This window comes from Lactuca virosa, chromosome 1 (assembly GCF_052849685.1).
Source record: "Lactuca virosa cultivar CGN04683 chromosome 1, Lactuca_virosa_CGN04683_v6, whole genome shotgun sequence".
NCBI classification, from domain to species: Eukaryota; Viridiplantae; Streptophyta; class Magnoliopsida; order Asterales; family Asteraceae; genus Lactuca; species Lactuca virosa.
In genome coordinates, this window is record NC_136426.1 from 57,267,810 (window position 1) to 57,284,080 (window position 16,271).

General features: G+C 35.0%; 2 protein-coding genes across 2 annotated transcripts; both read left to right on the forward strand.

Annotated features, from left to right (window-relative positions):
* The first annotated feature begins 6,027 nt into the window (after positions 1–6,027).
* Positions 6,028–11,150, forward strand: LOC145114169 (protein FAR1-RELATED SEQUENCE 8-like). Its single transcript, XM_079050165.1, has 3 exons — positions 6,028–6,153; positions 10,222–10,227; positions 10,281–11,150. Exons 1-3 carry the CDS (start codon positions 6,028–6,030, stop codon positions 11,148–11,150), a joined length of 1,002 nt encoding a protein of 333 aa, XP_078906291.1.
* A 1,937-nt stretch (positions 11,151–13,087) lies between these two features.
* On the forward strand, positions 13,088–15,865 carry LOC145114172 (protein FAR-RED IMPAIRED RESPONSE 1-like). The gene is made up of 4 exons (XM_079050169.1): positions 13,088–14,143; positions 14,209–14,319; positions 15,445–15,570; positions 15,854–15,865. Exons 1-4 carry the CDS (start codon positions 13,088–13,090, stop codon positions 15,863–15,865), a joined length of 1,305 nt encoding a protein of 434 aa, XP_078906295.1.
* The last annotated feature ends 406 nt before the right edge of the window (positions 15,866–16,271 follow it).

A 16,271-nucleotide genomic window follows, 5' to 3' on the forward strand; every position in this document is an offset into this window, starting at 1 on the left:
TGTAAGTATAACCATATTTACTGAGCTATAGTAAATTATGACGAATAGTCTTATCGATCTTTTGTGGTGGACTCTGACCAGTGCACAAGAATGTGTACCCGATCCCTTAGTCCTTCACTTGACTCACACACCCATGTGAACAAGTAGTTAGTCTTAATTTTTCCAATGCTCGAAAGTTCTCATTCATCATGCTATACAACTTGCATGATTCCAAGTTTCTATCCAACTGAAACTTGGGTGATGAGAATCTTTCCTTATTTGGTAAATTTAGACACTACCACAAATGAAAGAATCAAATTCATATTTCCATTCTTGCTCTTAATGGAATCTTATAAGCAACACAGATTTTCACAAATGCCATTGTAAGGATATTTTAAAATAAATAAAATCAAAAGATTTACCTTTTATTTTAAAACTTTGCGGAAAAACTTATTCTTACAATCCATATGAAAACTTGTTGTTATCTATTCTTAAGCAAAATATCATAACTCCTAAGAAGTAGCTCAAGAATCCGATCTTCAAACTATGCGATAGAAATCCATCTACGCGATCAGATTCAGCATATTCTTTCTTTAAGTTTCTTCACTTTTCTTTGATTCTTAAAACATCAACATGTGACCCAGTCACATCATGTATCAAGAATCTCAGAATAGAAACTTAGCAGAGTTAGATAGTGGACTTTACCTGAAGTAGAGTCAAACTTATTGACTTTAACATCCTTAGGTAAATTTGGCAGCTTCACAACCAATGCCCCTTTCTTTGGCAATATAAACATATAGACCCTTTGGTAATGGGACTATCTCAGACTTAGCTTTTCTCTTTACCATTTGGTCAACCGAGTTGACTATGGCCGATCCATTTCCATTGGGAAGAAAATGCTTTTTTGGATTCCCAGTGTCATCATTGTCAATGTCCATAAAGTTTTTAGGAAGTTGATCTTAGCAAATAGATAAGATCATTAAGGGTCTTGTCATAGTCTGTTTCATAGGTGTTCCAAAAGAACTCACTATGTGACTTAGAAAGTAGTTGAGCCACCAACTTTCTCAAGACTTTGACACCCAACTCTCCCGGCTTGTCAATATGTGACTACATCTCCAAGATGTGATCACACATAGACCTTTGCTTGCCAATAGGGCTTGAGTGACCTTAAACTTTTCAGGAACTTGTGGGTTAGGGAGAATAATTGGAGGAGGTGAAAGAAGTATGATTTCCATGGGACATCATCTTCATTTAGGAAAGCTTGTTTCAAGAGATTTGGGAAGATCATAAATGTCTAAACCAGACATCTTTTGGGAGATACTCAAGATAGCTGATTTAAAGTCCTTAATATAACACCCAATATGAAATATTAAGGCTAGGACCCAACACAATACTTTTATAACTTGGAAGAGGGATGCCGTAATCCAAGCTATAAAATATTTGAAGGTAGGCGAATGACGATTCACCAATTTCCACCATGAAAACGAAATATATATTATTAGGTTTTAATTGGTTTTTGAAACTCCTAGATCTTTGAGATTCATTGAACTGTTCAATGGCATGTTTCAATCTCGAGTGTGCCCTTCAGGTTTTGTGACTGGGATGCCGAGGATCACAAAACAAGGTGTGAAGTAACCATGCAAATTACTTGGTACCCTTAAGTGTTTACCCCTCAATCGATGTGCCGGTTAACCACACACGCTCCATCGATACTATGATAAACATTAGGTTACCCTTTGCCTACCTTGTTAAATACGATTTAGTGTGCCGGTTAACCACACACGCTCCACTAACCGACTTAAACAAAGTGCAAAGTGTAATTTCATGGATTAGCACCTTATTCACTTTTTCCTAAGTAACTAAGATTGGGTGTTTATAAAAGGTTTAGTTACTTGGTATTTATCATTAATACTTTTAATGAAGGGAGAATTATAGTCCCTGTCCTACCCGTTCGGCTAACGACCCTCCACCGGTCAAGGAAGCGGTGGGTGAGAGTGGACACCCATTAAACTGCCATTTTATAGGCAGTAACCTTATACCCCCCTTATAGACCGGCTTCGTGAATGAGGCCTACTAACGGTAAGACTGACTTTGTTCTTATACATATATATATATATATATATATATATATATATATATATATATATATATATATATATATATATATATATATAAGTATTAACTATTAATATTATAATAGTATAAGGGTGTATTTTAAACATTTAAAATACTTGGTGGTTTAATCTATTAATTAACCTATACTCTTAATTTAATTAAACTTAAACCATGTCTTTATGGAATTATTAACTCTTTTAATTAGACACTTTAATTAATTTAATGAAGTCCATAAAGTTTGAACTTTAACTTTTAAAATTTTTGGGTTTGGAATTAAAGTGTATATGGGGTTTGACTTTACAAATTCCAAAACTTGAGGACAAGTTTTGAACAATTCAAAAAACTTATGGTTTCCATAACTTATGAATTTTAAAGTGGTTTAATGGAAAAAACTCTTCAAGTTCCATAACTTGTAGACAAGTTATGGAAGACTTTAAAAGCATTAAAAATGTGACTCTTCATTTTTTCATAACTTATGGAATTTTTATGGGTTTTAAAATTCATAAATGTGACTTTTCATGTAACTTGAGGACAAGTTACAAAAACACATATTATGAACAACTTCAAGATTAATTTGGATTGAAAACAACTATCTCATAATTTTTCCTATTAATCTAAACAAACTCATAAACATGAACATTCATAATCAACATTTTTCAAGCATCATATAAACATGTATAAAACTTGAAACTTTGATTATTATCCTTTATTTGGATGAGAATAAACATTACCATAGTATCACAAAACAAATTTTATGAACAAAAACACTTTGCGGTAATGATTCTAATCCAAAACAGGCCAAAAAAAACTCGAAGATAAGTTGTCAGGGGGTCCAACTCGTCGAGTGCATGAACCAACTCGACGAGTTGGATGAATTTGTTCATGGACTCGTCGAGTCTACTGTCCCGACAGCAAAAAATTCGATTTTTTTCAGTTTTTTTTTCAGCAACTTGCATCAAGTATAATTGAAAACAACTTGGCTCTGATACCACTGTTGGGTTTTCGTATACTACAACATCCTATGGTGCACATAAAACCCTAAATACCTTGGATCTATGTTTTCACTAATTATACATGCAAATGGTTTCCAAGGTATTAATCTTACAACTAGCATGCATTTAACATAAAATTATAATATACTAGTTAGCATGACATACCTTTTGATGGAGCTTGAATTCTTGGTGTATTTGGCCTTAAAGAGCTTAGCCCCAATAGTGTGGAAGCCTCAAATGGAATCACAACACACCATGGACAAAGGATGAACTTGAGAGAGAATTCCATGCACACAAAAGACACCATGAACTCTAAAAAGATACAAGTGGCGATTTTGGGCAATGAAGTATCTATTTATATGTGGGATTTCTAGGGTCATGGATATAACCCAAATCCATACCCATGGGTTTTATGATCCATGGTTCATGTGGCCCAACTCTTTATGTATCCATATATAAACTTGGTCCAACATGGATCATAAGCCCAACACATATAAATATAACTAATTATCATAATTAGTCCCCATAGATTTAATTAGTCTCTTTCGACCACTAAATTAATTCCAAATTAATTCTTGATCACTACTAATTAAAACATATGATTTCATATTAATATATTATTACTTATAATATATTAATAAACCATAAATAACCTTCTCTCAAAAGTCCATCCTAACAAATTGTCCTGATGATATGCAACCCAAATGGACCATGCTACTCTCGGGTCGAATACATACCAATAATAGTTATGGGCTTAGACACCTAATCCAACAGCAATATTCATGAGTGCTCCTGGAATAAGATTTGAGTATAGGATTAAACCCACGCTCATTTGAATCACTTCATGGATTTTTATCACGAGTGAATCATGAGACGATAATATCTTATATTCTTCAAACCTAGAGATATGAGTTGTTGACTATGAGTTGGTTATACATTGATTGTACGAAAACGCATCAGTAACTTGATGTTATAAAACGTGCTTTTGTGTATGATTCAACAAGTAGTTAGTACAAGAATATGAGTCGAAGTTTATCCATTCCTTTTACCTCATAAGGATAAAAGCGATATTTATGGGCCCTCGATGATTTAGTGATGACACCCCTAAGTGCTTGGCCAAGCCTGAACTAATTTGATTTGTTCAATTAGTCAGTTGTCATAAATCAAAAATCGGGAAACAACAAATGGACAGAGAGAATGATTATAATCCATGTCTCAGTCCATATGATATCTAGAATGGAGGAATATTTGATCACTTATCTAATGGACGCGTCATTGATTTGTTCAGAGTTCGACCGCTGCTTTAAGAGCTACGATTGCTAGTTGGATTATGAAGTCGTACTTTCAATAATAGTTTTTAGACTTATCCAAGTGGGAGACTGTTGGATTAGATGTCTAAGCCCATAACTATTATTGGTATGTACTTGAACCGAGAGTAGCATGGTCCATTTGGATTGCATATCATCAGGACAATTTGTTAGGATGGACTCTTGAGAGAAGGTTATATATGATTTATTAATATATTATAAGTACTAATATATTAATATGAAATCATATGGTTTTAATTAGTATTGATCAAGAATTAATTTAGAATTGATTTAGTGATCAAAAGGAGACTAATTAAATCTATGGGGACTAATTATGTTAATTAGTTATATTTATGTGTGTTGGGTTTATGATCCATGTTGGACCAAGTTTATGTATGGATACATAAAGAGTTGGGTCACATGAACCATGGATCATAAGATCCATGGGTATGGATTTGGGTTATATCCATGACCCTAGAAATCCCACATATAAATACATACTTCATTGCCCAAAATCGACACAAGTGTATTCTTGGAGTTCATGGTGGTTTTGGGTGCATGGAGATTCTCTCTCAAGTTCCTCCTTTGTCCATGATGTGTTGTGATTCCACTTGAGGCTTCCACACTATTGGGGCTAAGCTCTTAAGGCTAGATACATCAAGACTTCAATCTCCACCATAAGGTATGTTATCTTAACTATATTCTTGTGTGGTATATGATAATTGTATGCTAGTTATAGGTTTAATACCTTGGAAACACCATTGCATGTATAATTAGTGAAAACATAGATCCAAGGTATTTAGGGTTGCATAAACACCTTAGGAGTGTTAGAATGCTCTAAACCCAACAATAAGAACAATAATGGAAGTCCTTACTAGTGGCCATTGAAGCTGTAGTAGATGAACCTTCTTGGAGGCTGGGAGACGCAAGCTTGAATGATCTGATATCTGCAGATAAAGCAAGAAACTGCCTAACCCTATCCTCAGTATCCCCATCGATAGTGAAAGCTTCTCCGAACTTGTAAACTACATCAAAATAATGAAATAAGAAATGTAAATCCTTGGATCCTCAAGATTAATAAATAAGATCCTACCCTTTTCAACCCAAGCTTTAGGCAAGAGATCCCCACCAGTGATAAAGTCTCGCCTCATAAAAAAGTATTTTTCTTGCCAGGCTCCATCGTTGTGTTTGGTTTTCAGGATAAGAGGGGACTTGTTGGTTTTAACCTTAAACAGAAAACGAGAACTCCCAAAAGTAGAGAGATCATAAACAAAAGCCAAATCAGTAAGATCAATGTCTAGATTGTGGAAATGATTCACTCACTCAATCTAATACAAAATCCTCCAAATAAATGGCATTGGTTGGATATACGAAAAAATACGTGGCTTGAAAGAAATCAGAAACAATAACTAAAAAAGGGTATTTGAGACCCACAGAAAATGGATATTCAGGGAAGCATACCCAAGAAGGAGAAGTGAATTGGGCTGAATGGAAGGATTAAAGGACCTAAAGATCGCATCGGAGCGAAAAGCTCCATTGGCCTTAAGGACTGCATGTCCTCGTCATTGAAGGAGCATACCTCATCATAGGCCAGAATCCCCTGATCAACAAAATCATTCTATGGAGGAGCAGTAATGTTAGCGCGAGAACGATTCGCCTTCTTGCCCATGATCGAAGAAAAGAAGAAAACAAAAGACAAACAAGAAAAAGAAATTACATATGAAGGTGGCCGGAGACGTTCGTATGAAGTGTTGGGGAAGGTAAAAGAAGTTAATAGGACTAACCTATTTAACCTAATGACAGAAGAGAGAGGGTACGATTTGATTGCGTGATGCTTAACATTGGGCCGATAAACCCTATCCGATTAGGGTTTAAAATTCAAATCTTTTATTACTTTCATTTACTATTTTTAAATTATACCTTTAAATATGGGAAAACTAACCTCAATATTTCGTAGGTATAATTTGGGGGCCATTGTTACGGGCAGGATCCCAGGATCACATTCAGGATCCTTAAATATTTATGAAGCCTCAGGATCCTTAAACATATCCCAGGATCTTGATTATTACTAATAATATTTCTTAACGCTTCTAACAGCTATATTTTTCTTTATTTTTCTCTCACGTGCGGAATTAGTCAACATAAGACTTATTCTCAACGAAGAGTCATCTCAACCAGGCAAAATACCCGGAATACCAAGTCAAACAACGTTCATATACTGATTCTGGAGGATCCCGAAATTATCGAACTTCTTGTTACTTACACTAGACTATAAATAACACATGTATCTAGCACACAAGGCACACGATTAGCTCTAGCATTACATTAGTACTTGTATTACCTTCATCATCTTTGTAATCTCAGATTAAAATCAATAAAACGTATCAATGCGAGTGATTATTATCACCTCCCATTATTTTATGTCGGAGATCCTAGAAGGGATCAAGGGCTTTCCTTGTAACTCACTTGTCTCACTTTGAACATTATTTTACACTTACATTACACTAACACCACAACCTCTCATACAATTTGGTCGAATTACACTTGATTAATTTTTGACCAAAACATATTGAAAGATGTAATTGTTGATATTATAATAAGAAGAAAGTATAGAAACAAGAAAATATCTCGATTATAACTCTGCAACAACAAAAATACTAGAAATTAGTGGTAAAGAGATTATTATATCATAAAAAAGTTTTGAATATGAATTTATTCACTTAGCATAAGAGTTAACTATTCCTAAATGTATACAAGTTTGTAGTTGAATCCTAGCATACTCAAATGAATCCTCACCCTTATTTTGGGTTATCCCCAAAAAATGCAATATTTCCTTTTTGGGTAAGCTTTAAGAACTAATTTATTCTTTTACCCTTTAGTAGTCATTACCTGAACTTAGCCAATATAAATATGGTCCACAAATCTTCTTTATTTTGTTCTTGTTAAGGGGCTTTCATACATTTGATGAATAGTCATAGATTTGTTTAAAAAAACTATGTGTCAAGTCAAATGTTACTTTTTAATATGGAGATAAAGAGCTAAAACCTTTGTTGAATTGCCAAAGAAGTTTATCTGATCAACATAAGTAGAAGCAGAACTCTGAACTGTAGAAACGGAACAGGAAGAGTATCATAAATCATTAACTTTGTAATATAAATTTAAAAAATTGAAGCTTTAGAAGTTTAGATTAAAGTCACATACACAACTCTCTATGTCAAATGATTCTCAAGCAAGAAGGACTCATCCATTGTAAATAGCTTAGATAAGACAATTATATAAGTTTGTTTCCATAATAAATTTATATTTATACAAAAAGGAACAAATGGAGTACATGGAAACCTGACAGCAATAGATGTAATAGACGAACTATGGCTTCTAGGAGAAGCCAATTGGAGACCACCTCCTTCCAATAAAACAACTCTATCATCTTCATCTAACTTTTAACTCATGCTTTTAAGGATGTTGTAGTTTTCATAAATTGACATACAACGCAAGCTGAGAAACATGTAATATCATTCATGTTAATAAACACATAATAGAAAGACTAGTACTTATCTATTTAACAGAATCAGTCAATGTCAACAACGCATATCAAGCATAGATATGCAGTTTGTTTAGTAGTGTGTGAGTTCATATTCCAAATTCTCTTCTAACAAATATCTACCAATGTCGATTACATTAATTGTCCTACCAAGCCATAATTGGAGAACCAATCAGCAGTACTCCATTTAGTGCCTACAAGCATGAAAAAAATTATATCCATTTCAATTGTATTGTTTGTCCTATAATGTTAATTGAATACAAAATCACATACATTCAAGATATACAACACAAGCAGAAAACAAGCACAAATTTGATCTAAATCGAACAATTACTGTTAATAATAGGTTAAGTCATCAAAACTTACACAATCGTATATACAAGAAAACCTACAGGATCTATTGGTGATATCATGAAATTATAACATCCTTTTACCAGTTTTACCTTGTACGTTACTTTACACAATACGATATCAAAGAAATTTATTGATACATAAGCTTGATGAAAAAAAATCGCATATAGATATTCATCAATGTAACAAAGTATATCAAATATGCGGCGTACCTTTATTGAAATCGTCATGCTAGTAATGCACGAATATAATGAAGGGGGACTACCTTCATGAACTACCTAAGCAGGTCGCCGGAAAGGAGCTGGTACCAACGCCGACAATGACAGTGGTTGTTGTTGAGGAGGCCGGAGGTGAAGATGGTCGTCCCCTGTGGTGTTCAACGTCTAGCAATCGTCGATCGAGAGAGAGGAAATTGTGAAAAGGAGTTGCGATTGAATTGCGTCTGAATGAGAGAATGGGAGGATGTATTCTCGATTTAGGTAGTAGAAACCCTATAGACGAACTGTCATCCCCAAAACCCTGAAAAAAACGACTTCCATCCAGTATTCCGGTTAAACACATTAACAAATATAAAATATATTTAATTTATTTATTTTTGGGGCGACCAGTTGTCCCTATACCTTTCCAGTATCCCGTGAAAATTCTCGCCTAACGTTTTGGGACGACAAGTCGTAGCTATACCTTTTCACAAATTTGGCAATCATCCGCATAACCTATTGCAACAACATGTCGTCTCTATAGATTAACCGGTCAAAAAAATTGGTTAACCTTATAGAGACGACATGTCGTCTCAATAGATGATCTATAGAAACGACTTTGGTCGTCCTTATAGGTATCGTCCTTATAGATACTTATTCTTGTAGTGTGAGTATTGACGTCGATGTTTATATGATTTTATAAAGGGAAATGAGTTTACCATTAAATATATATTTTTTTGTATAATAAATACTATATTTTTCCGGTTATAATAGGTCTAGCTAGTTCATGTGGTAAAAAAATCATTAAACTCATATTTATTTTTCAAGAAACATCATTAAACTTATATTTTCATACACGTTTACAATTAAACTAAGTTTTGTATACATTTATCTACTTTCATCTTGCCCGGTAATCATCAATTTTTTTATCATTTTCTTTAGCCAACACAATTTTAAAAAAGAAAGAAAACATCATTTGTATAGAGCACACGAAATTGTTATGTATTTTTCCCATATAATCTAACTGAATACACAATACGTATATTCTGATTAAATACTCAATAACCCTAAAGGGTTTTCATTATTTTCTCTCTGACCAACACTAAATATTATCGTATAAACAAGGGTATTCCAAATAGAGAAATTAAATTACCTCCTACTATTTCTTCCTACTAATATGCCTAACCACTAGAATCATGACACATGTCATCCTTCTCTATTTCCATTTAATTTTAGTTGATATACCTATAATACCCTTAATGAGGTAATTGAAAATTAAAAAAAATTAAAAAAAAATTAAAAAAAAAAAAAACAAGATTGACGTAAGATCAGACATTCTCTTCTTTTCCTCTTATTTTTTCATCGACATCTTCCATTATCTTCTACATTCTATTGATCTTCAATCGACACACCTCCACTCGCTTCTACTCATCTTCAATCGCTACTGATCTTCAATCGACACCCCACTCGCTTACTGATCTTCAAAAAAAATCACGTAAACAAAAAGAAGTAAAATCACGTAACCAGTTTCTTCCATACGGCTCCAACCCTATTCTTGTTTGATTCTTCTCATCTGATTGTTCTCGTTCTTCTCTGTTCCACATATCGACATCGACAGCCATAGCCATCATAGAACAACAAGTAAGGCAACAGGTAATTTTTTCTTACATTCTCACTGCCGTGTTGGTATGATTATCTTCTTTATTGTTAATACAATTTTTGTTTTATTGTTGAAACAGTCTCTGGTTTGATTAGTTGGTTAGTTGTTAATAAAATCTTTGTTTTATTGTTGATATAGTCTTTGATCAGTATGGAGGATGTGGATTTAGGTGAAGGGGATACAATTCTCAATCCTCAAGATCAAAACATTCCTAAAGTTGGAATGATGTTTGATTCAGAAAACGAACTTGAAGATTACTTTAAAAAATACGCATACCAGATTTTTTTTTGTGTACGAAAAGCTAGTACAAGAACAAAAAAATGTATTGCCACAAAATACTACTCACTTGGATGTTCCAGAGGAGGTGTATATGAGCCTAAGACAAACAAACCATATCTAAAGTCTTCTAAAACAAATTGTCAAGCAAAATTTTGTGTAATTGCATATGGTGATGGAAGATGTACTATCTCTCGTGTTTTTCTCGAACATAACCATGCTTTAAGTCCCAAAAAATCTTGTTTTCATCGATCACATAAGAAAATGGATTCATATGCCAAGAGAAGACTTGAGTTGAATGATTATGCTGGAATTCCATTAAACAAAAGTTTTCATTCGTTAGTTGTTGAAGCGAAAGGGTATGACAATTTGCCATTTAGCGAGACAGATTGTAGATCTTACATTGCAAATGTAAGACAACTAAGACTTGGGCAAGGGGATGCTGAGGCACTTCGTAATTATTTTGTCCGTATGCAAAAAAGAAGTTCAAATTTTTTCTATGTGATTGACATGGATGATGAAGGTCGTATGCAAAATGTATTTTGGGCAGATGCAAGGTCTAGGGCAGCTTACGAGTCATTCGGAAATGTTATTTCATTTGACAGCACATATTTGACGAACAAATATAATATGCCGTTTGCACCTTTTGTTGGAGTAAATCACCATGGACAATCTATCTTATTTGGATGTGGTTTGCTTTCTCGAGAGGAAACAGAAATATATGTATGGTAATTCAAGTCATGGTTAGAATGCATGAATGGAAGGGCACCAAAAGCAATAATAACAGATCAATGTCGATCAATGCAAGGAGCTGTGGCACAGGTATTCCCCGAATCTCATCATCGTCTTTGTCTTTGGCATATTATGAAAAAGATTCCTGAAAAATTAAGTAGGTTGGATCAATATAAAATAATAAAGAAGAATCTAAAAACCCTTGTGTATGAGTCTACGGACACTCAAGAGTTTGAAGATGGGTGGTACAAGCTGGTTGAAAAATATGGACTTGAAAAAAATGAGTGGTTATGTTCTTTATTCAACGATCGAAGTCGTTGGGTGCCGATATAGCTGGTTGTTCGTATTTCATTTTCTTCTTCCAAGCCCTTCTTTCTTAGCACTGAGTTACTTACGGAATCTCAAATCTCTCTCACTTCTTCAGCTTGTTCCTGTTCGTCTATTCGGGACGGGGCAGGCAGCCCACATACATGAAGAGAAGAATAGAGAGGGGGTTATCCTGCTTAAACTTGGGAAGTTTACTACTGGAAATTGGGAAGGGCTATAAGTAGGCCGTTTGCTATTGCTATAAGGGCTGCTCGCCTTTATACGGCTTGGCTTCGCTATCGCTTCTATGTAGTGTAGTGGTCGACCTAAAAAGTCGTATTCCTGCCATGCCTATTATCCAGTGCTAGAAGCTTCGCCAGAAGTAAGCAAGACGAGGTCGCTCTGCTTCGTAGACAAGGCTCGTTCCGTACTTGACTTACGAGCTCGTGTAGTACTCGCCCCTATCTCTTCTCTAAAGGGGCGCACACTCGCTGTCTACTAAATGAGCTCACGAAGCGATCTGGGAGCGAAGCCTTCAATTTAGTTGCTTCCCCGCTTTTCTTTTCCCTCACCCTACCCTTTCATTTCCGCTTAAGCTTCCCCGGTTTGGGGGATTAATTGATTGGATACCCGAGAACCATAATCTTTCCTAGGAACAGCTTCTACGACGATAGATAGGGGTCAGGTTTGTTTGGCATCTATGCCCCCTGCCCTCCAAACAGTATGGGAGCCTTTCAGCTCGTACTGCTCACACTCCTAGATCTTCACGGCACCTCCTCCACCATAGTGTGAGCTGGGAGCAGCTCCGAAAAGCGAGGCCTACTTAAATAAGTAATGAGCTTTCAACAACGTTAACAACACTACGAAAAAAGTAAACTATGGTTGCCCACTGATCTGATCATAGGTGAAATCCAACCCCTTCTCTGCTCCTTTCCTGACCCTTTCTAAGCTCTTGGATCCTGCCCTGCGCCTCTCTAGGCTTCGCTATCGCTCATGACTGGTATATGGATCTCTCTATGTAGTGGTCGGCCTTCTAGAAGCTTCGCCAGAAGCGACTAGTCGCTTCCCGAATGCCCCTTTCCTTCGCTACTAGGAGAGTCGCTAGCTTGCTTCATTATATTCTATAAGCGGAGCGACTTGTCGAGTCTACGAAGCTTCGTAGTTGCTTCCCCCCTCCCTTTTTTTCTTTTGCCCCGCCATGCCACTAGATCCATAATGACCGGCGAGTCGGAACATGTATGAATATAACCACGCGGAGCGCCGTACCGGCCTATCGAACGAAGCGAAGAAAGAGATCATTGAGCCTATTTAGCCGAGCGGAACCCTTTTCAAATAATATATATATATATATATATATATATATATATATATATATATATATATATAAAATAATAAGCTAAGGGGGCTGGGAATCGCAAGAATTGAAAAGTCCTCCATTGAATGGGATGAGAAAGACAGGTTCGGAAATGGCCGGATTAGCAGGAGGAAGGGCGGCCCCACCCTGAAACAAAGGTGTACGTATATAAATAAAGAGACTGGTTATGGCCTTGATAGGGCTCCTTCCCATCTATCTTGACCGGGAAGAGGGGGGAGGCTCTTGCGGAAGCCCTGCCTGCCCTTCCTTATATGGAATGTCAGAAAGATCGGTAAAGTCGAGAAGCATAGAGAGGCCTTTTAGAGCACAAGAGGCAGATTTTATTGGCTTGGTGGAAAGCAAAGTGAGGAGTGGAAAGGCGGCCAGAATTACCAGATGCTTGAGAAAGGATTGCAGTAAAGCCATTACTGTGGAGAATGAAGTAAACTTTTGGGCAGAGATGTCTACCACACAACGAAGTGAAAGCATGAATGCTTTTTTTGATGCGTATGTTAATTCTAAAACATCATTACGACAATTTGTTGAGCAATATGACAATGCGCTAAAAAGCAAGATTGAGAAAGAAAATAAGGCTGATTTTGAGTCCCTTAATTCTTCATATAAGTTAGTAACTGGGTTTTATTTTGAGAGGCAGTTTCAGGAGGCGTACACAAATGCAATTTTTAAGTTGTTTCAAGATGAGTTACGGGGTATGTTGTTTTGCAATTCTTTATTGGTCAAAGTAGATGATGCACAATATGTATTTCATGTCACAGATATTTTCGAAGGGAAATATGGAGATTCTAAAAAAAGAGTTGTTTATACCGTTAGGTATGATGCAATTGCATTTGATATACAATGTTCTTGTCATTTGTTTGAGTTTCGCGGAATTATTTGTAGGCATATGGTGAAGATATTGATTGAGAAGGATGTTAAAGAAATCCATCCACGGTATATTTTGTCTCGGTGGAGGAAGGATGTGAAGCATGGACACTACTCGGTGATAAATTGTTATGAAGATTTGATGAGTGGTGAAAATGCTAAACAGTTTGACCATTTGTGTTCCAATTTTTATGAGGTTGCGCATATTGCTAATTCTCACGAAAAGTATGAATACTTGCTAAGTTGTATAAATATGGCTAAAGAAAAGTTAAATAATGATTCATTTTGGGGTTGTAGTAGTAACGTAAATTTGATAGTTGAAGATGTTCGTGTTCCAGACTCGACTAAAAAATTGTTACCACCCTTGCAAGTACGTAGTAAAGGTCGTCCACCATCCAAGAGAAAAGAATCTAGAGTAGAACGGTTTATGAAGAAGAATAGAAAGAAAAATGTAATATTTTATCTATTTAGATTTTTTTTTGTTTAATATAGTTTTTAATAACTGCGTTTTTTTAGGTACTTGAAAAAACGGATAACATACAACAAGATCCAACGGGTCCAAGTCGTGAGCATGGAGCAATTTCCAATAATCATGAGCCGAACTACCAATTTGATCTTAATGTACCGGTTTGAACAAGAAAGACCGATGAATATGTGGAAAAGACTGATTTTCAGTTTTAGTTATTTTTAGATTAGTTATTTTGAAAGAACCGATTGGCATTGTGAAAGTATTAAGAATTAGATTTCTTGGTTTCAAAATAAAGGGCACATTGGTCATTTTTGGAATAATTATGATTTTATTTCTTTGAGGTTCAAAAGATGTTGCAATGTGTACTTTTCTTAAGTTTCCTATGATGCATACCAATAGAGTTTTACATAATACATACAAATGGAACCAAAAATAGCAATGCACTTTAAAAATTGAATCAAGAATAGCAATGCACTTTCAAAATAAAAAGTGGGACAAATTACAAAAAAAAAAAAAGAGCTACAAATAGAGGGGCATTTATGTCCAAATATTTTGTCCCGGATTACAAAATACAATACAGGGGCAGTTGTGTCCAAATGAGAAATGAAACTAATGGACATTTTAATAATATCATCTGGAAGAAAGAATAGATACATTGAACTTCGTTTGACACAAAAACACTTTCTAGATCAAGTATATGACCTTGTTAACCATGGTGACAACAACTTCCAAGATGTCCCCTTTGAAAGGTCAAAACACAACACATTGATACTTAACAGGAAAAGTAACAAAACCAATGCTATCTCTAAGAAAGAATAGATACATGAGCTTAGTTTAATACAATAATTGATATTGAACCCAAATGGTGTGTTGTTTCTGCCTAATGACATGTCCATTTTCTTCTCTGTCAACGCTATTGCAGCGATTATAAGTGGTTTTGTAGCCATCTGCACAAGTTCCTCCAAATATTTAAGCTTGATAAAGTGAGACCAAAAATTATGTGATATACACATTCCATGACATAATGAACGATTGAAAATTCAATTGCAAATTAGTTTCCAGATTATATCAACAGAAAAATATTGGCACCAGCAAACTCATTCAATTGGTAAAAGAAATTCATACAATATCTCCTTCAAATTCTGTTTATGGATAATAACATTTAAATTTCAATAAACCTATGGCTAAAAATCAACAAATTGATTTACTCCTTGTTGGTCTTCAAAAAAATCTTTTATTTGATCTTCGTTTATGGGTTTTACTGCATTCTTCAAATTACACAGGTAACAGTTCTACCAAAATACACAGTGGAATTCCACAGAAACCTCGAGTGGATCAATACAACAAGGTTCGATTCATTCCAATCAGAATCCAACCTGTCAACAACAACAGAATCGGAGTATGAAACGGTCCCCTTGTGCTGATGATAAATCTGTGGCGATTGGCGATTCAATTGAAGATTAGGAGGCAATGATTGGGGGTGTCGATTGAAGATCAGTAGAAGCGAGTGGGGTGTCGATTGAAGATCAGTAGCGATTGAAGATGAGTAGAAGCGAGTGGAGGTGTGTCGATTGAAGATCAATAGAATGTGAAGATAATGGAAGATGTCGATGAAAAAATAAGAGAAAAAGAAGAGCACGTCTGATCTTACGTCAATCTTGGTTTTTTTTTTTTTTTTTTTTTTATTTTCAGTTCCCTAATTAAGGGTATTATAGGTATATCAACTAAAATTAAATGGAAATAGAAAATGATGACATGTGTCATGATTCTAATGGGTAGGCATATTAGTAGGAAGAAATAGTAGGAGATAATTTAATTTCTCGTATTTTATGAGAATACTAGGTTACAACCCGTGGAATCCACGGGTAAAAAATTTGTAAAAAAATTATATTATTAATAAGAAGTAAAATTGTTTAACATTTTTATATTTATTATTTAAAATTAATATTAATATATATTTGTACAAAAATATACAAATTTGAATAGATGTTAAAAGAAACACAAACAAACATTAGAAAAGTTAAATACAAAAATAACTAAAGTGAAAGTTTGTATATTTGAATGTTTTATGAAATGCGAGGGCAAATCAGTAATTTTTTGATTTGAGGGA